General features: G+C 40.5%; 1 protein-coding gene across 5 annotated transcripts in view; it reads left to right on the forward strand.

The window, feature by feature from the left end:
* Window positions 1-27106, forward strand: part of LOC122060919 (SAC3 family protein C) — a 70216-nt gene that overhangs the window by 33170 nt on the left and 9940 nt on the right. For 4 of the 5 annotated variants that reach the window (XM_042624026.1, XM_042624027.1, XM_042624028.1 and 1 more), the window contains exon 3: window positions 19491-19712. The exons of the other annotated variant lie outside the window; for it this stretch is intronic. In XM_042624026.1, coding sequence (XP_042479960.1) covers window positions 19491-19712 — 222 coding nt within the window. The remainder of the gene's footprint in view (window positions 1-19490; window positions 19713-27106) is intronic. 5 annotated transcript variants of the gene reach the window in all.

The following is a 27106-nucleotide window of genomic DNA, read 5'->3' on the forward strand; positions in this document are numbered from 1 at the left end:
AAAAAATCAACCACCCAGTCCAAAAAGAAAAACTTGATTTTTGATTGTAGGGACAATTTTCAACTTTCAAATGCTGGGGTTTTTCTCAATTCTGAAAATTTCATAAATCTTATCATGGTAAAACATTATTAAAAACCAAAACTGCGTAAAGAATCTTTTATTTTGATGTGTTAATCCCAGGTTGACTCTAAGAGAGAAGGTGAACATTGTTTATAAAAAATTTCCTAGAGATGTCTATTTGAAGACCCTATATTATATTTAACACACTGATGTAGATCCACACTTTGGAAGGATCTATCAGAGGAAGAAAGGCCCAGCCAAGAGGGGCCTATTGATCCATACTTAAGTCCACTTGAGTGGCTAAGTTAGTAGTTGCCCATCGATTTCATGCTTTAGACTTTAGTTATTTAATTATTTGCTTAATTAATAAGGCCCATTGGGCCCATCGATTGTAATGTCCCTTATGGGCTCTTAGCTAAGTAACTTACTCCATGTTGGAATTATAATTCTATTCGTAGTTCTAGTTCTATTAGGAGTCCAAGTCCTACTAGGTGTGTCTAGTCCTATTTGGAAACTAGCTCCTAGTCATGTTGTGATTGCTATTCTGCCCTCTTTAAATAGAGGAGCCTATATACTCATATTTTCAGATTTGAGTAAAGAAAGTTTGCAATCAATTGCTTAGAGCAGCTGGGATAGCTGTGGGTGAGAAGCCTAGGCTGAGATAGCCACTCCTTTCCCACTTTTCCCTTGTTTCTTCTTTGCTTTGCTGCATCTAATTTCTGTTCTAACTGCTGTTACAGTGAGAATTCCCCAAGGAGTGTTAATTCTTCCAGCCCCTACTACTTTCAGTCGATCACCAAGAAGCCCAGAATTGAAGACCAATCGACCTCAAGAATCTCTTCAACTTGAAGTCAGATCTGTCAAGCCTTGTTAGGGACTGTTCTACATCACCAGAGGACACATCAATACATTTTGGAAGACCATTCAAGACTACTAGCTGCTGTTCTGCAGAATCTTGGGATTTTCTCTCCTAGGTCTGAAATTCAAGAAAGCTTGTAACTTTGCAACCAGCCATCAGAATCTCCTCAACTTGGAGGTTTTTGTACCCTCCTAGGACCCTTCCATCGACACTCTTTGCAGCTCCATTGGAGCCACACAGGTCCAGCTGCCCCTCTCTCTCTCTCCTTCCCAATCGCAAGGTTTTTTCTCTCTCATATTGACTTATGTTTGGGATGGGTTTTATTACTTTGTTAGTCTAAGTTCTTTTGGGGTTGTTTGCTGGCTATTTCTCTTTGTTCTCCTGGATTTTGCTTCTGTTTATTGTTAAGTTATTTCATTAGTCTTGTTTACCTTGTTTGGGGTTATATATTGTGGGGGTTAGCTTCTTGTAATATACTCCTACATTAAGTGGTATAGAGCTATGGCTGAAGAAAGCTCCAAACAAATCACTTTTGAAGATGTGTGGAAATCCCTTCGAACCTTGACTACAAGGATGGATGGTTATGACCAACACTTGGCAAAATTGAGGGTCTACAGCTGCTCACTCCAATTCTCAGGCTACTGCTGCCCAAGTTGATGCTTAGCCTACTGTCAACAACACTGCCTTTGTACCTAGAAAGGTCACCTTACAGGCTCGAAGGAATTTCGAGGTGAAGAATATGATGAATATGAAGGTCACCAATTTCGCCAGGATGATACATATAAGGTGAAGTTGGAACTAAAAGATTACAACGGAAAACATGATCCCCTCTACTTTCATGATTGGTTGAACTCCTTTGATGATTATTTCCGTTGGTATCATATGCCTGAAGAAAGGAAAGTCCAATTAGCTATCACTAAGCTAACAGGTGGAGCTATAGACTGGTGGAGAGCTGAAGAAGATAAACTCATGCGTAGGCGTCAAGACCTCGCAGTTGGGAAGACTTGAAACTGATCCTCAGTGATAGGTTCCTGCCACCGACATATGACGTTGACGCTATGACATGCTAAATACCCTCAGGCAAGGTACTATAACTGTAGAAGAGTATGTTAACAGATTTAATGAATTACTTTCACGCACAGGTGCCTGTCATAAAGATGAAGAACTACTCATATCCCGCTTCGAATTGGGATCCCATGGCATTCGTGAGAAGCTTGGTGTGATAGAACTACCCTCCATGAATACTTATAATGAAAGATCACTAGAGGTAGAGGATCTAATCAAATCATCCTTTAGGAGGTACAACCAGCCCATTGACAGCAAAAGACAATTCGTACCAACCAAACCCAATGGTTTCCCTAGCCAAGCTCCACAAATTACACAGGATAAGGGTAAGGCTTCAATGGGGGGGAAGGGAGACAGGAGCTGTGACATGCTACAATTGTGGGGGAATTGGTCATGTTGCAAAATTCTGCCACAAGCGTGGACGATCCAACTTCATTATCAATGCCGTTGAGTCCAACCTTGATTTGCAAATCCATGAGCCTCAAGATGATGATTGGGCTATTAATGTTGCTGTTGAAGGGATGGAAGATGAACTTGAGGATGAGTATGCACCAGAGGACGATGATCCTTTATGCCTATGCCAATGTGGTTGCAAGAATCCTAATGGATGAATCTAAAGGGGAAGACTGGAGGAGGCACAACATCTTCTACACTCTGATGACTTGTGGACCTCATAAAGCTCAGGTGATTGTGGACAACGGGAGTTGTGTGAATGTAGTATCCCAAGCCGAACCCCATCCACAACCATACAAGGTATCACTGGCTCACTGCTAGATAACAACACCATGGCTGTAACTCAACGTTGTTCTGTACCACTAAAGGTTTCAGATTATGAAGAAAATGTATCGTGTGATGTCATTCCCATGGTCCTCACTGATGTGCTACTTGAAAGGCCTTGGCTCTATGACAACAATGTTCTAGTTGGAGGTACTAATGCTTCTTCAATCACAAAGGCAAGCCATTCATTCTAAACCCACTCAACATATCCCAAGTGAAGGACAAATTAAGGGCTGCCCAAGTAAGAAGACAACATGTCTTAAAGAATGTTGCAAAGACCTCTCCCAAAGGAACCACTGAACAAAAGAAGCAACCATTCAAGGACAATGTCAACAAGAAGCCCAAGTTGATAATAAGCTATGTGTGCTGGTCCATAGAGAGTTCTTGACTACTAGTGAAGAGACCGGACTGATCTTAGCCCTTGTTTCTAAATCAGCTGAACCAGTGAAAGGGGTAGCACTTCCACCACAAATCAAAGAGTTACTTGCTGATTTTTCAGATTTGGTGCCTGATGAATTTCCAGATGAACTACCACCTATGCGGGACATCCAACATGCCATTGACCTAGTACTTGGGTTAGTACTCCCAAATCTACCCACTTATCGTCTCAGCCCCACAAAGCATACCAAGCTCAAGAGACAAGTAGATGATCTGTTGAGAAAGGTTTTCCTAGTAGAAAGCATGAGTCCATGTGCAGTGTCATCCCTATTGACACCAAAATAAGATGGATCATGGCATATGTGCATTGACAGCCGTGCTATCGATAAGATCACGATAAAGTATAGATTTCCTGTTCCTAATATGGATGATATGCTAGACATGCTGACAGGAGCTTCTATATTTTCAAAGATTACTCTGCGTAGCGGCTACCATCAAATTCTAATCCGTCCAGGGGATGAATGGAAAACAGCCTTCAAAACCAAAGAAGGGCTATATGAATGGAAGGTTATGCCTTTTGGACTTACCAATGAACCTAGCACTTTCATAAGGGTGATGACACATGTACTACGCCCCTTCATTGGCAAGTTCCTTGTAGTGTACTTTGTTGACATCTGATTTACAATAAGGCACAAGATGAGCACCTTGAACATTGGAGGCGTGTTATGAGAGTGCTACAAGAAGAAAAGCTCTATATCAACTTGAAGAAGTGTTCTTTCATGTTTCCTAAGGTTATATTCCTTGGCTTTATTATGTCTTCATAAGGTATAGAAGCTGATCCGGAGAAGGTGAAGAGCATGGTAGATTGGCCCATTCCAAAGACCCTGACAGAAGTTCGCAATTTTCACAGTCTTGCCTCATTCTATTGATGGCTTATACGGAGAAGGTGAAGAGCATGGTAGATTGGCCCATTCCAAAGACCTTGACAGAAGTTCGCAGTTTTCACAGTCTTGCCTCATTCTATCGATGGCTTATACGGAGAAGGTGAAGAGCATGGTAGATTGGCCCATTCCAAAGACCTTGACAGAAGTTCGCAGTTTTCACAGTCTTGCCTCATTCTATTGACGGCTCATACGGAATTTCAGTGCTATTGTAGCCCCCATCACAGAGTGCACAAAAGGGGAAAAAGTTCCATTCCAATGGAGTCCAGCTACCACTAAAGCGTTCAACCTAATCAAATAAAAGATGACAGAAGCATTAATGCTTAGACTACCTAGTTTTGATCTCATATTCGAAGTGGCTACTAATGCATCCCATGTTGGGATAGGAGGAGTGCTTATGCAAGAGGGCCATCCGATTGCCTTCTATAGTGAAAAGTTGAATGATGCAAAAAGAAGGTACTCTACTTATGACTTAGAACTCTATGCCGTTGTTCAAATTCTCAAGCATTGGAGACACTACTTAATTGGTAAAAAGTTCATATTTTATTCGGATCATGAAGCACTCAAATACTTGCATTTACAAAAGACCGTTAGTGATCAGCACGCTAAGTGGATCTCATATTTGCAAGGCTAAGCATTTTCTCTCAAGTACAAGGCTGGAAAAAAGAATTAAGTAGCTGATGCACTTAGTCGGAAGGTGCTAATGATGAATACCTTCACAGTACAACGCATATGGGTGGGACATATCAAAGATGATGATGCTGATTTTTCAGAAGTGTCCAAAAAGTTACAAGGAGGAAGAGATGACAAATTTTCCATAGTTACCTCTTCAAAGGCACATGTCTTTGTATACTAAACACCTCTTTAAGGCATCACTTGGTTCGAGAACTATATGGAGGAGGAATGGGTGGACACTTTGGCAAAGACAAGATCTACTCTATGATGATAGACTTGTACTATTGGCCTCAACTACAGAAGGATGTTTAGCATGTTATTCAAGGATGTCGTACTTGTCAACTTGCTAAATGAGAGAAGAAGAATGCGGGATTGTACACACCGCTGCCCATTCCACATGCACATTGGCTAAACATAAGAATGGACTTTGACCTAGGCTTATCACCTACACGGGAAAGGTATGATTCGATATTTGTGGTAGTAAATCGATTCTCCAAGATGGTACACTTTATCCCGTGCAGAAAAACACTTGATGCAAGCCACCTAGCCAAGCTCTTCTTTAAAGAGAGTGCGTATCATATGGTTTTCCGCAGTCGATTGTTTTAGATAGGGATGTCAAGTTCATGAGCTATTTCTGGAAGACCCTATGGCTGAAAACAAACGGTTAACTCAAGTTCTCTACTGCATTCCATCCTCGAATAGACGGACAGACGAAGGTAGTGAATAGAAGCCTAAATTTGCTCTGTTGCCTAGTTCGTGATTATGAGAAGACCTAGCCATCTATTTTGGACATAGCAGAGTTTGCATATAATAGCTCCGTTAACCATACCCCTGGTTGTATCCGATTTGAAATTGTTCTTGGGCTACAGCCACAATGACTGATTGAACCATTGCCACCTCATGCCCGTGTGAGTCTTGAAGCGGATGATTTCCTGAGGCATATCACAGAGGTACATGCTGATGTCTGTCGTCGTATAGCCGTTTGCAATGAGGGGTATCAAGCAACTGCTAACCATGATCGACGCTACGTGGAGTTTCAACCTGGTGATATGGTGATGGTTTAAATTCCACCTGAGAGGTTCCCTCTCGGTACTGTACACAAGCTCCATCCTTGGAATATGGGCCCATACAAGGTCCTGCAGCATATTGGCCGCAATGCTTACATGTTGAAACTACCTCCTACCCTGAAGATCAACAATGTCTTCAATGTGGCTGACCTTACACTATATGTGGGACACCATTCTAATGAAAATGACACGGAGCATGCCCGAAAGCTTCCCCAGTTTGTAACCTGGGAAGATGATGTTATTGAAGATGTGCTAGACAACAAGTTCACTACAGTTTGTGGGGGCAAGGGTTACTATTCGTTCCTCGTCAAGTGGAAAGGACGACCACGATAGGATTGCACTTGGATCCATGCTATTGACTTTCGGCGTCTTGACACGGATCTCTACCAGCACTATATGTCCTTCATCCATTCATTGAAGATGAATGATTCTAAGAAGGGGGGAGCTGATGTAGATCTACACTTTGGAAGGATCTACCAGAGGAAGAAACGCCCAGCGAAGAGGGGCCTATCAATCTATACTAAGTCCACTTGACTGGCTAAGTTAGTAGTTAGAAATAAGGTCCCATTGGGCCCATCGATTGTAATGTCCCTTATGGACTCTTAGCTAAGTAGCTTACTCCATGTTGGAATTATAATTCTATTCGTAGTTCTAGTTCTATTAGGAGTCCAAGTCCTACTAGGTGTGTCTAGTCCTATTTGGAAACTAGCTCCTAGTCATGTTGTGATTGCTATTCTGCCCTCTTTAAATAGAGGAGCCTATATACGCATATTTTCAGATTTGAATAAAGAAAGTTTGCAATCAATTGCTTAGAGCAGCTGGGATAGCTGTGGGTGAGAAGCCTAGGCTGAGATAGCCACTCCTTTCCCACTTTTCCCTTGTTTCTTCTTTGCTTTGCTGCATCTAATTTCTGTTCTAACTGCTGTTACAGTGAGAATTCCCCAAGGAGTGTTAATTCTTCCAGCCCCTACTACTTTCAGTCGATCACCAAGAAGCCCAGAATTGAAGACCAATCGACCTCAAGAATCTCTTCAACTTGAAGTCAGATCTGTCAAGCCTTGTTAGGGACTGTTCTACATCACCAGAGGACACATCGATACATTTTGGAAGACCATTCAAGACTACTAGCTGCTGTTCTGCAGAATCTTGGGATTTTCTCTCTCCTAGGTCTGAAATTCAAGAAAGCTTGTAACTTTGCAACCAGCCGTCAGAATCTCCTCAATTTTGGAGGTTTTTGTACCCTCCTAGGACCCTTCCATCGACCAGCTTTGCAGCTCCATTGGAGCCACACAGGTCCAGCCGCCCCTCTCTCTCTCCTTCCCAATCGCAAGGTTTTTTTCTCTCTCATATTAACTTATGTTTGGGATGGGTTTTATTACTTTGTTAGTCTAAGTTCTTTCGGGGTTGTTTGCTGGTTATTTCTCTTTGTTCTCCTGGATTTTGCTTATGTTTATTGTTAAGTTATTTCGTAAGTCTTGTTTATCTTGTTTGGGATTATACATTGTGGGGATTAGTTTCTTGTAATCTACTCCTAACACAATCATATGTTTGTCCACCTTGCACCACTCCTTTGCCAGGTCTGTCAAACATACCTATCCTGCATGCATTCACAATCCATGCACTCCAATACACAAGCATACACAAATTGCGGAAGATATACGTGCTTTGGCTCACTGCCTACTCCACAGAGCAATAACCTTTATGGGTTTCATATTTTTCTTAATACTCAATTAGCTTGTCACGGTTACAACAGTCTAGGTGCTGTGACACCTGCTTCAACCTGAGATAGTACTCAGGCTAGGGTTTCACCCCCTTACAATGTATATGATGAGAAATATGAGTACTAGTCCCTCCCCTTACAATCGATACCTTAGGTTATGCAACTTTAACAACCTATGTCATACAAAATAGGACTTGGTGATCAGAGATTACCTCCCTTGACTAGCAAGGGGTGGAGAGCTTCTATGAGATTCCCAAATACACTGGAATCTTCAACTTTTCATTTTTGATGGCTAATCTTGAACCTTCAAGAGTAGAAGATGGTGGACTATCTTCTTTATCTTCTCCTTCTTTTTCTATTACACATAAGGGAAATTCTTTGTCTTTAATGAACTCCAACACCCCTCTTCAACCTTCAATATGGTCTTTAATGGCTTCTTAAGCTTGGTGGTTATGGTACTCAAACATTCAATACACAAAAATCTTTAAACACAAAGGGTTTTCTCAAGATTTGGGCATGAGAGGACACAAATACTTGCCTCTTTTTCTCTTTTCTCTTCTAGGGATTTTCTTCTTTTAGTACTTCAAGAATTTTTGAATGAAATCCCTAAAATCCACTTACGGAGGTACAACAAAAGCCCCAAAATTGTGTATGGTTTAACCACCTGGTTCAGACCGGAATCTCTAGGAGCCAGCATCTAGATAAAAGGACTCCTTTACTCTGGCTAGACCTTCTGCCGTCACGAAGTTCTTCTACTCTAATCTTCGTAAAGGAAGGTCAGATGCCTATAGTAGTAAGTAGGGGAGTTAGCATTGAGTCAACTATTGTTGCTGCTCGAGAATGGCCGGGTTGAGGTGTGAAGCTGCTTAGCGCCCCTGGCTGAGACGAGACATTTGGGGTATCGACTCGCAATCGAAAGAGAAAGCATCTAATAATTTCTTAACACAAGGCCCCTGTAACTCCTATCAATAGGAGACAAGCTTCATTGCTTGGGGAAGAGCATAGAGCGTGCAGGCGTGCCCTATTACCATTTGTGAAGCTACAGCGGGATAAAGAAACACCCCGGCGTGTTATAGACGATCAAAAGTCTTTGGTCACTATTCCTTCTGTGCCCTTCCCCCGAAGTGCCCAAACCGGTTGACTATTCATTAAATGAAGGGAAGGGTGAATCAGAAGACGAAGAGTGATATAGTAACTGATCAGTGTGTGTGAAGGAGAAGTGAACGCACACCCTATTGAATGAATAAGGTTAGAGAACAAAGGCATTATGCAATTCAATTCGGTCTTCCATTTCGCCCCTAACAAGCAACAGTTCCTTGCGTGAAAACCGTTGTGTGCGCCTGACTCTCCATTGGGCATAAGATGCCTTGTCTTTGTTGTTCTGGGGCTCTAGGAGCTCAAGGAGCTTCTTTTTCTTGCTCCCTTCGCTGCGCTAGCCTTAATTGGCGGATAAAAGTACCAAGGTGCATCAAGTGGTATCGTATATAAGATCACGGATGAATTTAGGAGACATTTTCCCCGCTTCAACAAGCCTGTGGTGATCTCAATTTGGAAAGAGTCTCAAAGTGGCAGTGTACACTTAGCTTCATAGTGGAACGGCTACCGAGCGATCAACCTATCAGACTTGGTGAAAAAGCAATTGAAAGAAGGTCCAAGGATGATCCTATCCTAAAGGAGGAGGAGGAGGTGGGCTAAAAGCGCCTGGTCTAAAACGTAGAAATTCGAAGTTCATGCCATGAGGATCTATATGGAAGGTCAGCTGGGACCGATCCTGATTTCTGCCATTCTGAATCAGAATATTCACACCAGCCATAGTGACTCTCCGGAATCAATCCGCTCCAATCCAAGGGAAATCGATCAGATCTTTCCTCTTGTTTTTCCTACTCACTGTATCAATTAATTATCAACATAATACATGCCAAACTTGTTAGCGTACTCCCACATCTTCTTTAAGCAAGGTTACAACAAATAAAAACTACAAAGTATACCAATAAGAAAGGTAAAAGCTAAAAAAAATAAAAAATAAAATAAAAAAAAAAGGAAAAGAAAAGAAAAAAGGAAGAAGTCTATGGCAAGCATTATAAACTGATTTTTTAATAGCAACAGATCAGAGTCAGATCCTCTTCAAACCATGGTCGAAGGTCTCTCTTGGGGAGGCCTTGAATGCCCCAAAGTCTTGCTCTAATCTAATGTGTATAACCAACTCAGATGGACTATAAGATCAGGCTGGAAATTGGGTGGTAGCCGCATGTTAAGAGTTTAGGGATTCTTTGATGAAATTCAATACCAACTGTCATGACCCAAACCCAGATACAGGTAAAGGTATAGCCCTCGCGGGCAATGATCAAATGATCCAAAACATTCACAAAAAAAACAGGCTTATGAGAACTCATAGCAATTAAATAAAACAACTCAAAGATAAAATATCCCCACATTATACCTACTGGTGGCAGTCTAAGGTGTGTTCCCAACATTTAAATAAAAAACTCAGTCAGAGTTTACATGAAACAGCATCCTACTACAATGATTTATTAAAGTAAAAGACTAATTGAAAACTTCAGGATTCCCTCGAACTTCGCTCCAAGCATATCTTCACGTCAACTATCTGTGATGTTAAAATAATGGATTAAGCTCAACAGCTCAGTAAGGGAAAATAGTAAGAACACATCACAGGACAAACAATCAACCAAAAACAACGGTTAAAACAAACAGTTTTGGTTTCTCGAACGACACTTTTAATAAAACATGATCATTTTAAAATACCCCTTTTTATCACACTTTAGCCGGCATTGAGGGAAATAGGCTGCCACCGCCCATACTCTGAGATGGTAAACGCAACCCCTTTACAAATCACATAATCATACTGTCGTCACCTCCTCTGTGACTATAATTTTCCGCGGCTCAACGGAACACACTGCCTCTCGGGTGACAATTACTCTCCATAGTACGGAGTAGTCTATTTGCCCTCACACTTTTTCTTTTCACACTTTCACAAAAATCACCTTTCATCAAATCACTTTCTTTAAAACACAAACATAGGTAAAATCTCCACGTAAGAATCAACATCAATATACATCACACTAACAATCACATATTAATCACTCCTATAAACTCACGTCTCATATAAACACAATTCAAATGGTATAAGTCAGCACATATCCACGATACAAGCACACCAAACATCAATCGCACAATCAAACCATACACCTGTGGTGTAATCCCACAATAATCCATTTACCTCCGCTTGCAAAAGTGTTACCTCCCCTTTGAGTCCTAAGAGTCCAGGAGGTCCCAATCTGAAATTAATAATACCCTATAATAAGTGTTGGGTCCCAAAAAGAATAATATAATTGGTCCCAATGAATTGAATCCTAGACCTTGATATGAAATATAACTATATTTGGATCATGCGTTTGGGTCCCCATGAAAACCCTGACTCTAAAACAAAACCCTAAATACTGGGTCACAAGTCTGACGGGTCCAAAACCAACATCTGCAACTTATGATAAGACCCATATTTGGTCCCAAAAGAAGAACCAGCAGAACCAACAACTTAAACTCAGAATAAGAGAAAGCTTCATTACTTGGAGTGAGTAGCAAAAAGAGAAGTAGGCGCCAAAATCCCCTTCTTCTCCCTTTCTTTCTCTCTCTCACGATTTTGCTTTCTTCCTCTTTCTTTCTTTCTTTTTATAGCCCATGTCCTTTCTCTACATCTCTCTTTTCCCCCCTCTCACGTCTCTCTTTTCCCCCTTTCTCTACGTCTCTCTTTTCTCCCTCTTTCACGTCTCTCTCTCCTCTCTCTTTTACCCCTCACGGTTCTCTTCTATTCCCGCTCTTTCTTTCTCTCCTACACTCCCATGGTTCTCTTTTTCTCTCTACTACACTCCCACGGTTCTCTTCTATTCCCTCTCTTTCTCTCTCCTTCTCTCCTACACTCCCACGGTTCTCTATAAAGGTGGGGGTCCACAGCAATTTAAAAGAAAAGAATGTTTTAAAAGTAAAAGAAATCAATTAAATAAAACCCCCTTACTAGTAACAAGATTGGAACTTAGGACCTTCACTTGATTAATGTCTCAACCTAACCACTAGGTTAGCACATTAAGTTATTAAATGAAGTCTAACTTTAAATATTTAAGCAGGTTTAGAAAATAACACAAAAAAGATATATAATCTAAGGTTCCAAAATTTCGGGCATTACACCAATGTAAATCGAGAATTTAGAAGAAAGCCTAAAATCGAGTAGAAAGTAAAATAAAAAAACACTTAATCGAAGAAGAGAAAGAGAGAGAGACAATTTTCTTTTCCCCTAATCTGATCTTAGGCTCTATACTAATCTGACTAAAAAAAAAAAATCCTATAATTGAATAGCATCTCTAATCGACGCCTAGAATCGAGAGAGAGACAACTCTACTTTCGTGCACAGGGGAACCTCAAACTCGCTGGAACAACAGAAAAGCTGAAAAATAAACAAATGCAGTGGGGAGAGGGAGAGAAAGAGAAAGGGAGCGATCGCATCCCACCTCGCCGATGGCAAATCGAAGCCGTGAAGATCTGCAGATCCTGCCCTCCGTTTCAGCAATCTGCTTCTTTTCTCTGGCCATTCCAAGAGCAAAGTGGGTATTAGGGTTTACAATACCTTTGAATTCACCTATTGTTATGTTTTGAAGCTAATTTCCTGATTTACCCCTCTTAACTTAATCACTGATATGATTCTGTGCCTTTTGCCTAGAATTGGTTCTGAGAATGAAAAGTAAGCTTTTTATGCTCCAAAAGAGGGACTCCAAATCCTCAAAAGTGCCCGGTTCATTTAAAAAAAAAAAACAAGAAATTGAACTGGGCTTACCATGCAATTTTTACCCCACTATTATTAAAAAAAAAATGGTAATATAATCCATTTTTTAGAACGTTACAGTACAGAGCCTTAGTTTTAGAGATATCTATCCAAGGATAGGGTATCTCCAGTATGTTGTTGATGATGTTTATAGGGCTGCTGTTGTAGAGTTTGAGTATTACTTCTGGCATAGTATGATATGGCTACTCGTTGTGATTCAATTAGAGCAAAACATGCTTTGACATCAAGGTTGGACAACTTAAGGTCTCTGTAATGCACGTACTCCTCCTAGAGTACTATAATAATATTGAGTATTTAGAAATAGTCTTGTTCACTTGCTTCATTGAGAGGGCCTGCTGAAGGAGATGGTAGACCTTGGAAGAGTCACCTACCTTATCATAGGTTTTTGAGACACTATTTAAAATATCCTCTGCAGTTTCCTTCCAGAAAAATCTTTTTCCGATCTTAGGTTTCATGGAAAAAAGGAGCAAAGTTATAACAATAGGATTCACTGTTTCCCATTTCTGGTAAGCTGGATCAATGTTAGCGGGAGCCGTGAGACCTCAGTGATATACCTTAGCTTCCCTATACTCCTTAGGATAGCTTCACAAATTGTGACCAATCCAAATAGTTGGTACTATCCAACTTCACAAGGGAAATTTGAGTATTGGGATTGTCAAAGACAATCGAACTAGGGTTGGTACAGCTCGACCCACCGGATGAAGCTTCCATAGGTTCAATGAGATCAGACATCATGCAAGGACACTACTAAAAGAACATAGTTGGAGATCCAAACCAAAAGGGGTATTCTAGGGTTGCAAAACTCAAAGAATGAGAAAGAGAATCCTCAGATGACTCTCAAAACCCTTTAGCCTCTATTACCAAGTTGGAAGTTAAAAGATTAGGATTAGAGATGTAGGAGAAAGAGAGAAGAGTGAAAGGAAGACAGAGAGGAGTTAAGAGAAGAAAGAGTGAGATGAGGACAAATCGTGGCAATGTAGCTCTTCCCATCTAAGAGGGAAATTAAATAGTCCTCCCTAGGAAGGTAAAAGGGAAAAATGAAAAAAATACAACTGAGGACAACATAATAGAAAACAGTCCCCAAAGTACTTTCAGGGTCGGAAAGTGGAATGTTAAAGTAAGGATACAGAGTTAAAAACACTGTACCAGCATTCAGAGTTATCTAAACAATAGCGATCACGGCATGTTGATACCGCAAAAATCGACTGTCAAGAAGGGCTATACGTGAAACCACTGGAAGACATTTCCTACCATGGAAGGAAAGAGAAAATTTGATAGCACCGAGATGAAGGTGAGTATAACCCTATTGGATCCACTGAGGGATTAAGTCCAAAGGTATCTCAAGGGCGAAGAGTTGTTCCTTTTCAGTAGCAGGAATCTGGAATTGATCAAAGCGAAAAGCCTGAACCAATTCTTTCAGAGGGGGAGTTTTCTTAGGCTTAATAAGGGTCGTCCACTTGGAAGGAGTTGGGGTTTTTGGGAAGATAGTATATGGATTTAGAAGTGGAGTAGGGGTGGCAGGAATAACCTGATCATCAGGGACATAAGAAAGTTCGTACAGGTAGTCCAAAGAAGAGGAAGAAGAAGATCGAGAGGACGTAGATCGTCATGGGGAAGAAAAAAGAGAAGAAGAAGGTGAGGCCATGGAAATTCAATGGAGGGGAAAAATTGGCACATGCTCCAGATCTGAACCATCACCATTCATCGGAAAAACTGAGCTAGGTAAGGACACAGCTAGTCGAGTTCGATTAAGAACCCCTCTAATCATAGTACCTATCTACAGAGCAACCCGAGCCAAAAAGGGCACTGAACGGCATCCTTAGCCTGAAAGCCCACCACGCTCAAGGGTCTTTTTCTGCCAAAAGGAACCATAAGCAGGGATTACTTGCAAAAGGGCGTGGCCTAGACTATATCCTTAGCTAGAAAAGGTTCGATCCGAACGAGAGGGACGGCCAGAGGAGGAGATAGCCGGAGAAAGAAAAGAGAACTGCCTCCGATACCAAGTCTCGGTAGGGACTTGATGAATACACTTCCCTTCCCCTAGAACTTCTTTTACAACCTTCTTAATACAGGCCGTCATCTGATTCCATATCGTATTGGTGTCTCCCTCAATGTCCCACTTTTTTTGTTTGACCACTTTATCAATAAATGAATCCAGGGAATCTTTTTTTAATCTCCACCACCTTATCTTAGGGATAATGGGCTCCTATATCTTACATTTCCGAACTTTAAAGCACATATCTATGACCACCATTCTATGTTGAGTGGTTAGGTTCTCCCTAGGTATCCTTGCAGTTCTTACACAACAATCTGTCAGGCCTTCTAGAAATCTATTTGGTTGGTATGATGCCCACTTTTGTAGGTAGCTAAATGCTTATCTCTCTTCTCGAAGCAATTGTTCATAATAATGTCTTCTATGGCAGTGAAGTAAAATTTTGTAAATTTATAGAGCATTATACTCACTTTTTGGCCACTTAATGTGTTTGTTTGGTAAGATGAGTTTGGGTTTATCTATCACATAGACCCTTCTACTCTTATCTGAAACTGTTACAACAATAACAACAACAATCATAACCTTATCCTAACTGAATGGGTTATATGGATTTGCAATGGAAATTGGAAAGTAAAGAAGCATAAAATAGAGGTTAAAAATGAGAAACTTGGGGATAAGAGAAGAAGGTAAAGCAGTAAAGAAAGATGCATCATAGAAACATCCCCGTCGGCAACACGGGTCCTTATCCTTCACGAAACTCTATCTGAAGCCATACAAGGGTCGACCCCTACTCTTTGCATATCTTTTTGGATCACTTCGTTAATAGTCATCTTTAGTCTGCCCCTACCTTTTCTAGCTCCCTCCAAATGAATCTGGTCACTCTTCCTCATTGGGGCCTCCATAGGTCTTTGTTGGACACAGCCATACCACCTCAACCAGCACTCACGGAGTTTGTCTTGGATTGGTGCAACCCCCATATCATTTCTAATACGATCATTCCTTACCTTATCACTCCTGGTCTTGCCGCACATACCTTTCAACATTCTCATCTCTGCTACACTCAATTTATTCAAAGTACTCTTCTTGACTGCCCAACATTCCACTCTATTAGTCATAGCTGGTCGTATAACTGTCCTGTAAAATTTTCCCTTGAGTTATAAGCATTCTTTTATCATATAACACTCCCGACACACCTAACCATTTCATCCACCCCACTTTAATTCTGTGGGCAACATCATCCTCTATATCCCCTTTTTGTTAATGATAGACCCCAGGTATTTAAAACAATCCCTCTGGGGTAGTTCTTGTTCCCCAAGTTTCACCACTCCCTCCCCTCTTCTAGATTGACTGAAGGGGCACATCATATATTCTGTCTTCGTTCTGCTTATCCTAAAACCTCTTAATTCCAAACTCGATCTCCATAGCTCCAGTTTAGTATTAATCCCCTCCACAGTTTCATCTATCAGCACAATATCATCAGCAAATAACATACACCATGGAACTGGGTCTTGGATGTGCTTGGTTAAATCATCCATAATGAGTGCAAACAAATAACTTCGAGCAGATCCTGGTGTAACCCAATTGTGATAGGGGATTCGTTATAATGCCCCTCTGTCGTTTTTTACACTTGTCACCACTCGTACGTGTCCTCAATGATATCTACATAGTTAATCATACCCCTTCTCTTCCCTAGGACATGCCAAATTAGCTCTCTTGGGACTCTGTCTTATGCTTTCTCTAGGTCAATAAAGACCATATGGAGGTCCTTTCCGTGGGCTCTAAATACTTTCATAAGCCTCTTTAGGAGGTAAATAACTTCTATTGTGCATCTCCCTGGCATAAAACCGAATTGGTTCTCCGATACCTTGGTTTCCTCTCGTAGGTGGGCTTCAATAACCTTTTCCCATAGTTTCATGGCGTGGCTCATAAGTTTTATGCCTCTTTATTTATTGTAGTTTTGGACATCCCCTTTGTTCTTATAAATCGGGACCCCAAAGCTTCTCCTCCACTCGTCCGGCATAGATTTTGTGCTCAAAATTTTGTTAAACAGCTTGGTTAACCAAGTCACCCCCTATCCTCCCAAGCTCTTCCATACTTCGTTTGGGATCTCATTTGGTCCAGTAGTTCTACCTATATTCATCCTTTGCATGGCCTCTTTAACGTCAATTTCACCAACTTGCAGTAAATGTTCCTCAGATGTATTGGCTTCATGTCTACCGCCCTCCACATCTGGGTTCACCCTATTAATCACAGTATCTCCATTTAGTAGGTTACAAAAATATTGCCCCATCTCCTCATAATGTCCTCATTTCGTACCAGCACTTTATCATCCTCACTTTTGATGCATTTGACATGGTCCAAATCCCTGATCATCCTTTCTCTTGCTTTAGCTATCTTATAGATCTCTTTTTCTCCCTCCCTAGTATTAAGGTTATCATATATATCATCATATTTTTTTGCCTAGCTTTCCCCACAATCTTCCTAGCCGCATTTCTGGCTGTGTGATATCTTGCTCTATCCTCAGTCCCGTTAGTCCTCTACCAAGTCTTAAAACAATCCTTCTTAGTCTTAATGGCGGCCTGGACCTCGTTGTTCCACCACCAGGTCTCTCTAGTGGTACGCCACCCACCCTTAGTTAACCTTAGGACCTCTTTCGCCACATCCTTAATGCTAGTCGTCATTGCAGTCCACATCTCGTTAGTATTCCCCACATAGTCCCACAAGCCTTGTTCGAGCACTTTATCTATAAAGGATTTTAGGAGCACTCCGTAGTCGCCTTAGGGCATAAGTGCGTAGTCTTTTTGTGTAGCCTCATACTAAGGTGCATATCCAGGACCACCAGTCGATGTTGTATTGTTAAACTCTCGCGCGGTATAACCTTACAATCTTTACAAAGCAGTCTGTTGGATCCTTTAGTCATAAAGAAATCAATTTGGCTTGCATGCAATCCACTCTTATAAGTAACTAAATGCGTTTTTTTTTTTCCTAAAAAAGGTATTTGCAATGCAAAGGTCATATGCTACCGCAATGTCCAACACTGAGATCCTCTTTGCGTTCCTCTCCCCAACTCCGTATCCTCCATGCACCTCTTTATAGCCTCTACGATCCTTTCCCACATAGCCATTAAGGTCCCCACCAATAATAATTTTCTCCCCTTTACCAAGCCCCTGCATCAATTCATTTATATGCTCCCAGAATTGTACCTTAACCCTATCATCAAGTCCTGCTTGGGGCGCGTAAGCGCAAACTATATTAACAATCTCATCACCAAGCACCAGCTTAATTGCAAGAATCCTATCTCCAAGTCTCTTAACATCCACAACGTGATTTTTAAGATCTTTGTCAACTATTGTGCCACTCCCCCTTTCCCACTTTCATTTCCCAAGTACCATAGCTTGAAGTCATCCAGCCCCTTAGCTTTATTACCTTTCCATCTCATTTCTTGAATGCACGCAACATTAGTCCTTCTTTTCCACATAACATCAATCAACTCCATACTCTTACCCGTCAGAGATCCAATGTTCCATGATGCAAATCTGAATCTGCGCTTACCCTCGGGATTACCACAAGACATGCTATAAAGGAATAAGTAGTCAACAGATTTTATGTATTAAAATAAAAATAGGATCCATGCAAGAGTGATTGGCTGGATATAACTAGATACGGTGCCGGCTGCCTACCTGACGCACCCGTAGTAAAGATATAAATAGAGATATATAAATACTAGAATGAATAGAAGTTAGAAGCAAATATGCAACCTAACAACTCAATAGGACAGCATAACATATAAGATACTATCCAACTACAGCATAACATGCACGCAACAAAGCAATTATGCACTCAGAAACGCACATATAATAGAGATCAGATAGGGTGACTATATTAGAAGAGTAGTCAAAGGCAGCTATGAGTAAGGACGTAAACTTCCCCAGACTAAGCAAATAAAGGGAAAAGTGTAGGAAGTGTCCCTTACTACTCAAAGTACTCTGAAACTATGGCGGCTTGGATGCAGGTCAGCGCCTTGCCAGAAAATCCCCCTTATGTTGTGCGATCGTCACGGCAACAGAGGTGGTGTGCAACCTGAAACAGCAGTATTTTTTTTTTTTTTTGGCAGTAGGTATCTGGGAGGGGAAGCAGGTTTGCAGGGTTGCTATGGGAGGTATCAGGGCAGGTGGGTAGGAAGGGGAGAAATAACGTAGCTGGGCAATATAGGCGGAGTAGAGAGAGAATAGGCAGGAAGGGGGAGTCGTGTAGGGTTGGGGGAGTGAGGGAATAGCAGGAGCAGGAAACCTGTTGAGGTCACAATAGGGAGGACAGGGAGGAGAAATCGGTGCGGGAAACTTCAAGAGAAGCAGTCAGAGACAGGAGAAAGATTAGGAGTGTGAGGATCGGTTGAGAATCAGATAGGCCAGCGAAAAGGGGGGGGGGGGAGTCGATTGAGGGTAGAATAAGGAAAGAGGAGGGGGAAATGTTAGAGACGGTCTGAGAAGGAAATTTGGGAGAGAAAATAGGTGGGGAAAATCGGGGGAGAAAATAGGTGAGGAAAATCGGGAGAGAAAAACAAAATAGGGTAGATAGGTACTCGTATAGGTTATCGTCAGAAGGAGGTTGGTAAAGCAGTAAGGCAGCAGCAGAGGAAGGGGGAAATGGGAGGGAGAAAATCTGGGAGAGATTAGGTAAGATATCTACCTGCCTGGTTTAGGGCTCAACTCCTACCGCCACTGCCACTGCCTGAGAAGAGACCAGGGTTCAAGCGCCGGTGATCAGGTGTTCAGGGAGCCGTTATCAGAGAGCCGTTAAAGTCTTCGCAGAGAGCTGTAAGCTATCACAGATAAGAAATCAGGTGGTCAAATCGGGTGGCATGAAAAGCATAGCCTGGTGAAAGAATCCAATATCAGGACCATCATGAAATTTTTTATCTGAGCTTTTATTTACTTATTACATTCATGTGTCTCTGCATTTTGCACTTATTTTGTATGATTGTACAATATTGCAAAATGGTGAGTCAGCTACATCGACCAACTAATTGCTTTGCATTTTAACATCATCAAATGCATATTATTCATTTGGAAAACAGTCTCACCTTCTTATTTCTGTTGCTAGTTTTGCAGAACTATATCGACCATGCGTGTGCAAGAGTCAGATGTGCGGACGCTTCCAGTATTGAAAGAAACATTACACTACCTTCTGAACCTATTAGATTCTTCAGAACAACCATTTGAAGTAGTTCATGACTTTGTTTTTGATAGGACAAGGTCTATACGCCAAGATCTTAGCATGCAGAACATTGTTAATGATGAAGCAATTCATATGTACGAGGAAATGGTATGACTCCCTGGTAGAAATTTTCATTTTCTCCTTGTAACAACATTTTTTGTGCACAAAGTAACCCATGGAAGAGCTACATTGGTGCTGTTGACTACAACCCTACTAGCCGTCAGATGAAACCCACCAAGTAATCCAACAAAAAACCTCAATAAGTTATTAGATTTTCCCTGATGAACAGACACTCCAGTTTCACTAAAACTCAATAAAAAATGCATAGCGCAAAATTCAAAACCCAAGGACCTGTTAAGGACAAAATTTTGCCAGTTTAAAAGTTCTGAGAACAAAGATTGCCGAAGTTATTACTGTTGATGAAACATTATCATACAGCTATAAAACCCCAATTTCAAATCAAGCAAACAGGAGCCAATCAATATGGGACTATTCAAAAGAGCAAGAAGGCCAGTAGCAAACTGTTGATTTTGAGTATTGAATGGCGTTATATAGACCATAGGCTTTATATTTTTTGGTTTACTATTGTAATGTGCTAATCTTATAAGTCTGAATATTTGGGATGTTCTATAAAGGATTAAGTATTTAGTTTTTGTTGGGGATGCTCACTCACCTCCGGAGTGTCAATTCCATTTTGGTTTTGATGATAACAAACAACTGTAATTACTAATGATGATCTACCAAGTGATATGTGAAGGTAAGATTCTTAACATGACACGGATAACAAAGTCCTTGAGATGCTGGACCTCAAGACCTCAAATATCAAGACATGAAGATCTCTTGAAGATCATGTCAACCTCACGCATTAAGGATTTGAAGCTCAAGTGTACAAGACATTGTGAAGATGCGAAAGACAAAAGTCAAGATTGGAGACCTATTATGTAATGTCCTATGTAATAGCACACACATTGCATGCACTACTCTGCATTTCGCTTTGCATACATGCATTGTAAAGTAACCTAGTATGTCTCTAGGTGGTGCCTATTGATGATGCCTTAAGACCTTAAGGGTGTTGGAAATGCCAAATCACACCCCTTTGATGGCTAACAGTATGGTCCTTACTTAATGGCATTTTAGTCATTTTTAATGACTGAATTTAAAGTCAACCTAAACTGGAAAAATGTAGAGCTTTGAGTTTTGGAACCAACTGATCCAGAATTGAGGCTGAACAAGGTTGACCCTTTGGGCAATATCAACCGAGAAGCACTGGATCTGATCTGATTTGATTTTTGGGATCAATAGAAAATTTTAGGATTTACTTTATTTAGGAAGATATGTAATCTTTTATTTTGGGGTAGTTGTTAGTCAATTAGAGAGTTACCAATTTGTGTTTTATTCTGTTTCTAATTTCATTAGTTAGAACTTCGGAAGTAATCAGGAGTTGCTATTTCAGTTTTAGATTTTAATTAGGCAAGTTTTAATTTCAGTATTATATAAAGGCATGTAACCCAATTTATTAAACAAATTTTGAATGGTGAATTGAATATTTGGTTGAAACCTTGGTGGTTTTAATTGGTTGTGTGACCTTCTTCCTACCCCCCCTTTGTGTGATTCTTCTCCTCCCCTACAACTCTGATTTAGCTCAGGGATTTCTCTTTCTCTATCGGCCCTCCATCACCAACATAACTTGAATCGGGTCAATTAGACTCCATATAAAGAAGTTATGGCTGTTTGAATAACAACAGTTAGCCAGGCTAAAATCCATAAGACTGCCGGTAACTACATATAGGAACCGGTAATTACCCGTAGAGTTCTGTGGTCAGTAAAGTCATTTGACTTTGGCCAAACAGTAGCCAACCAATACTACTGAACCCTACCGGCACCCTACCAAATGTCTCCGGGTAAGGTCTGCGGCTAGCCAGATGCTATGGATGGTCCATAAACCCTTCAAAGGCTATATTTTTTATCCTTTAATGGATCTATTACCCCAATGGCCATATGATCAATTATTGGTAGAGATAAAAAATGCCCGTTATGACACAATTGTTTTTCTAATTTGATTATCTTCTTACCTAGTTTAAGACCCTTAATCACCCACATAATACCCCACTTATGGCTCATTAAATTAACAATTAATCCATCTATTGAGCATCATTGTCAAAAGCAAAAAAGCAAGGAAGGGTGCTAATCAATTGAGTTCCACATTTGTGCTCTCTCCATTGAAGAGCTCAAGTTTCTCTACAAGCCTTCTACCTCATTCATCATTTATTGTGAAGACTACTAAGGTACATGCTTTTCAGATTATTTCATACTCATATCACTCACCGCACGAGGTAACTCAAAACTTATATTCCACTTTGATTATGTGTTTGCACATGTCTAGACTGTACTTATGATTGTGTGGGATTCTCTTATCCGTTAAAGATTGTAAAGTGCTCTCTCTGCCTGTAAACAGATTAGAAGGTCACTCTTTACCTGTAAAAGAGATTTGTAAAGGTCCCTCTCTACCTTGAAAGAGATTTGTAAAGGTTTTCCTCCCTACTTACTATGTTAAAAGGGAAGAGCTAGTGTAATACCTTACAACTGGAACTTGTATGGAGTGGACTAGACTCATGTTGAGTCTAACCATTATAAATTCTTGTGTTGTGTGATTGTAATTATTTTCTACATTCCGCATTGTTATTTGCAATCACATACTTGAGGACTTTAATCGAAGAATTTTTTTAAAATCCAATAGTATAACCTATTCACCCCCTCTAGGTTATTTCAGTTTTTATTTTGTAACGTTCTAGAATAGCTTCTATTTTGAAGAGACACTCAAGTTGTAAGGGATTCTCCCTACCATATGATTCCTATATTTCTTATTTACATAAAGTTATAAATACAAGTAGGGGAACATACTACCAACAGTTTGAGAAATAACTTAGCCTCAAGCTTGTGAGTTCTGTGAGAGACGGAGCAGGGTTTTGTGGGATTTAAAACTGCTCTACTATGGGGATGCAATAGGGAAACCTTGGTGGGATACCTTCTCCACAGTTAGGTAGGAGGCCTAACATATCCTTTCTTCTCTTTTTCTATTCTTCTATTTTTCAATCTTCTATCCTTTCTTCTTTTCTTCTTCTTTGTTGGTTGAGGTACTTGATATTGTTTCTGTTTCCAATCAGTAACAAATCGCACTTTGAAGCAGATGCCTTGGCTTGGCTGGACAGAACTGACCCACTATGGAGGCCTAAGCCAGGACACAACCAACCAAAACCAATATTCTGGCCTAGCAAGGGTTGGTAGTTGATAATTAGGGAAGCAATCTTAGGATATTTGATTCTCTTTTGTTTTAGAAACAATTTCTTTGGAATTAGTTTGTTTCTAATTTTGGAGTAGTTTCCATTAATTGTTTTGATTTTCCTTTATATTGGACATGTAATTGATGGAGCGATTCAGATTTTATATGAAGTGTGAGTGGAATTATTTTGAGAGCCTGCATGACTGGCTTTGTGTGACTTTCCTGTTTTCCTTTTTCTTCCTCGTCTTCTTCATCTATCCCCTGCTGTGGACGATAGGTTACAGCTCAAAAGAATTGAAGGGATCTCCCGGGATATAAGTGTTTTCACCTTCAAACTTTGGGGCTAGAATCATCTCCCTAAGGTGACCCAACCGCAGGGTTCTTGTGACCAGAAACAACCTCTGCTGTGAGCTATTACTCCACAACCAGATCTGGATCAGTGCCCATCGCTAGATCTGAGTTGCAGGCGCAGTTGTTCCTCATTGCTTGCTGTTTGAGGTATTTGCCTGCCAGAATCAAGAGGCCAAAGGGTTTCCTGCCTTCACCTGGAATTTCTGGTTTTTCCGAGAACTGAAGCAGCTTTCTCTTCCGCAAGGTTCTCAGTTCACCGCCATGTTTTGGGCTGGAGGTAAGGGACGACTGATTCTGTCCAGGTTTTGGTTCCTTTAATTAGACCCTATTTCCCATATTACCCCCTTCTTATGCCTTTAATCCTTTATGATTTTGGTTCAACCTCAGTTCCTGTTATACCCTTAGCCAATAAATTAAAACCCTTTGATGTCCTTTAGTCTTTCATATCATATTGACCCTTCTTAGATTCTGGTTAATTACAACATTGCCACCTGTAAATTAAGAAAGAAGAGAAGAGAGAGAGAGAGAGAGAGAGAGAGAGTCGTGACTTGGGTAAAGGGAGTCCCAATCGGTTGATTTGGGTCTGCCCTCTTCTTCTCATTATATAGCAATGTTTATTACAAGTAAACTACAAATAGGACAGCAGTCCTAGTAGGACTAGAAACATAAAGACACAATAGAAAAATTATTAACAAACTAATTCTAGTTGAACTCTAACTCACCTAGTTGGACTAGGATAACTAACTTCTAGACTAACATCAGTCCTAGTAGAACTAGGACTTTCCTAGTTAGCTTAGGAAAACACCAAGGGAGGAGTCTACGCAACCCGCAGGACTCCTCCTTCCTTTCTCAAGATAGTCTTCTAACACTCCCTCTCAAGCGGAGTATAGATGTTAATCATGCCTAGCTTGTTATAAATATAGTCCACTCTACCACCCCCCAAGGACTTGGTAAAAACATTTGGAAGTTGTTCTCCTGTACGAACACGACTCTTAGAAATAACTCCTTGTTATAGCCTCTCGCAAACAAAGTGACTGTTCAATCTCAATATGTTTTTTCTTCTCATGGAACACTGGATTGGATGCAATATGAATAGCAGCTTGGTTATCACACCACAACTGCATAGAAGAAGTACATTCAAACCCAAGTTCCGTAAAAAACTGCTTTACCCACATAAGCTCACAAGTAATATGAGCCATGGCACTATACTTAGACTCATCGCTAGACCTTGCCACAACAGCTTGTTTCTTGCTCTTTCAAGACAAGATCTCCACCAACAAAAGTACAGTATCCTGTAGTTGATCTCCTATCAACATGAGAATCAGCCCAATCAATATCACAAAAACCTTAAATACGATTATGTCCATGATCAGAGTACAACAGACCACGTCCTGGAGCATTCTTAAGATATCTTAAAATACGAACAACGGCATCCCAATGTGAAGTTTGTGGAGACGAAAGAAACTGACTCACAGCACTGACAGGAAAGGCAATGTCAGGTTGAGTCAGTCAAATAATTCAGCTTTCCCACCAATCTCTTGTATTTCTCAGGATCTTCTAACACATCACTTACTTCAGCCATAAGCTTCACATTTGGATCTATTAGAGTGTCAATGGGTTTGGTCCCTAACATACTAGTTTCTGAAAGTAAGTCCAAAACATACTTTCTCTGAGACAAAGAAATTCCCTTCCTTGACTGAGCAACTTCAATCCCCAGGAAGTACTTTAACCATCCTAGATCCTTAGTTTGAAAGTTTTGCTGCAAATGTGCTTTCAAACTTTGAATTCCTTTAACATCGTCTCCGGTAATAACAATGTCATCAACATATACAACCAGAAATATCCTTCTTCCATCAGACTTCCGATAGAATACAGAATGATCACTGTCACATCTTGATAGCCCAAATGCACAAACCACATCGGTGAACCTACCAAACCATGCCCGAGGAGACGGTTTCAGCCCATAAAAGGAATTCTTAAGCTTGCACACTTTTCCACACTCCCCATAAGCAACAAATCCTGGAGCTTACTCCATATATACCTTATGCAAATCACCATGAAGAAATGCATTCTTCACATCAAGCTGAAATAGTTGCCAATGAGACGAAGCCACAAGAGAAATCAAAACACGAATAGAGGCCAATTTGGCAACAGGGGAGAACGTATCCAGATTATCAATGCCATAAACCTGGGCATACCCCTTTGTGACCAGCCGAGCCTTCAAACGAGCAAGAGACCCATCAGGGTTAACCTTAACCACATAAACTTAACAACCAATAGCCTTCTTACCAGGGGGCAACAGTACAAGATCCGAAGTATGGTTTTCTTCCAAAGTAAGTAGTTCGTCTTTCATAGTTGTCTTCTAGCCAAGACTAGATAATGCCTCTGCAAGATTCTTAGGAACAGAATGACAAGAAATGGTGGAAAGACAGGAATGAAAAGTAGATGATAAGCCAGAATAAGATATAAAATCAGCAATAGGATGTTGGGTACAGCTCCTAACACCCTTACGTTGTGTAATAGGAAGGTTTAAGTCAGAAAGAGGAAAACCTGGAGTAGGATCCATAGACGAAGATGATAAGGGAGGTTCCTCAGAGAAAGGGGACGTTAATGTTCCCAAACACGACGAGTATAAACCTATGGAGCAACTGGGGGAGGAGGAGGTGGTGGTGGTAACTCTTCCTCTGTGGCAACCTGTGGATTAGATGATGGATAACATAAAGGGGAAGATCATCATCCAACTTAGACAAAACAAATGACTTATTTGGGTAGGGTGTGGACTCAAAGAAGGAGACATTGACAGTAACATTATTTTTGAAGAACAGGGTAATAACACCGGTATCCTTTTAGGTACGTGAGTAACCCAAAAGGAGACACTTGAGAGCTCAAGGATCCAACTTTGATAAACCTGGATGATGATCACGAATAAAGCAGACACAACCAAATACTTGAGGGGGGAGAACAAAAAGTGAGTCAGAAGGAAATAATAAAGAATGGGGAATACCACAACACAAAATAGAGGAACGCATACGATTAGTAAGATAACAAGCAGTGAAAACGGCATCAGCCCAAAAGTATTTGGCTAGCTTCATTTCAAACATAAGTGACTGAGCAACCTCCATCAAATGACGATTCTTTCTTTTAGCCACCCCATTTTATTGAGGAGTGTCTAAACAAGAAGACTGGTGTATCATACCACAACCAGCCATAAACTGTGAAAATGGGCCAGAAAAATTCTCTTTTGCATTATCACTACATAGAATTTTGATAGTCACATTAAATTGATTTTGAATTTCAGCAACAAAGGCACAAAAGATAGAAAATAATTTAGAACGATTTTTCATTAAATAAATCCAGGTCATCCTGGAATAGTCATCAACAAAGGTAATGAAATACTTAAAATCTAACTTGGATGTTACAGGACAAGGGCCCCATACATTTGAATGAACTAAAGTAAATGGGGATGCAGACCATTTATTGACTCGAAGAGAATAATTGAAACAATATAGTTTTCCAAACTGATATGACTCACATTCTAAATTAGAATGAGAATTAAAACTGGGATAAAGTTTCTGTAAACTTTGTAAAGACGGATGGCCCAACCGGCAGTGAACCTGATAAGGAGTCAGAGTACCCGAACAGGCTATGGAAGGTGAATTGTCTTAAAAAAGATACAGTCCCCCAACTCTACGACCTCTACCAAGCATCTTCTTCGTCGTAAATTCTAAAAAACACATGAGTCGGAAGAAAAGGTTATAGAACAATTGTAATCTTGTGTGAACTTGCTTACTGACAGAAGTTTATAAAGAACAAATGATAACGATAAGAATGAATTAAGACAAACAGTGCCAACACCATTGACCTTAGCAAT

Source organism: Macadamia integrifolia, chromosome 14, assembly GCF_013358625.1.
Source record: "Macadamia integrifolia cultivar HAES 741 chromosome 14, SCU_Mint_v3, whole genome shotgun sequence".
NCBI classification, from domain to species: domain Eukaryota; kingdom Viridiplantae; phylum Streptophyta; class Magnoliopsida; order Proteales; family Proteaceae; genus Macadamia; species Macadamia integrifolia.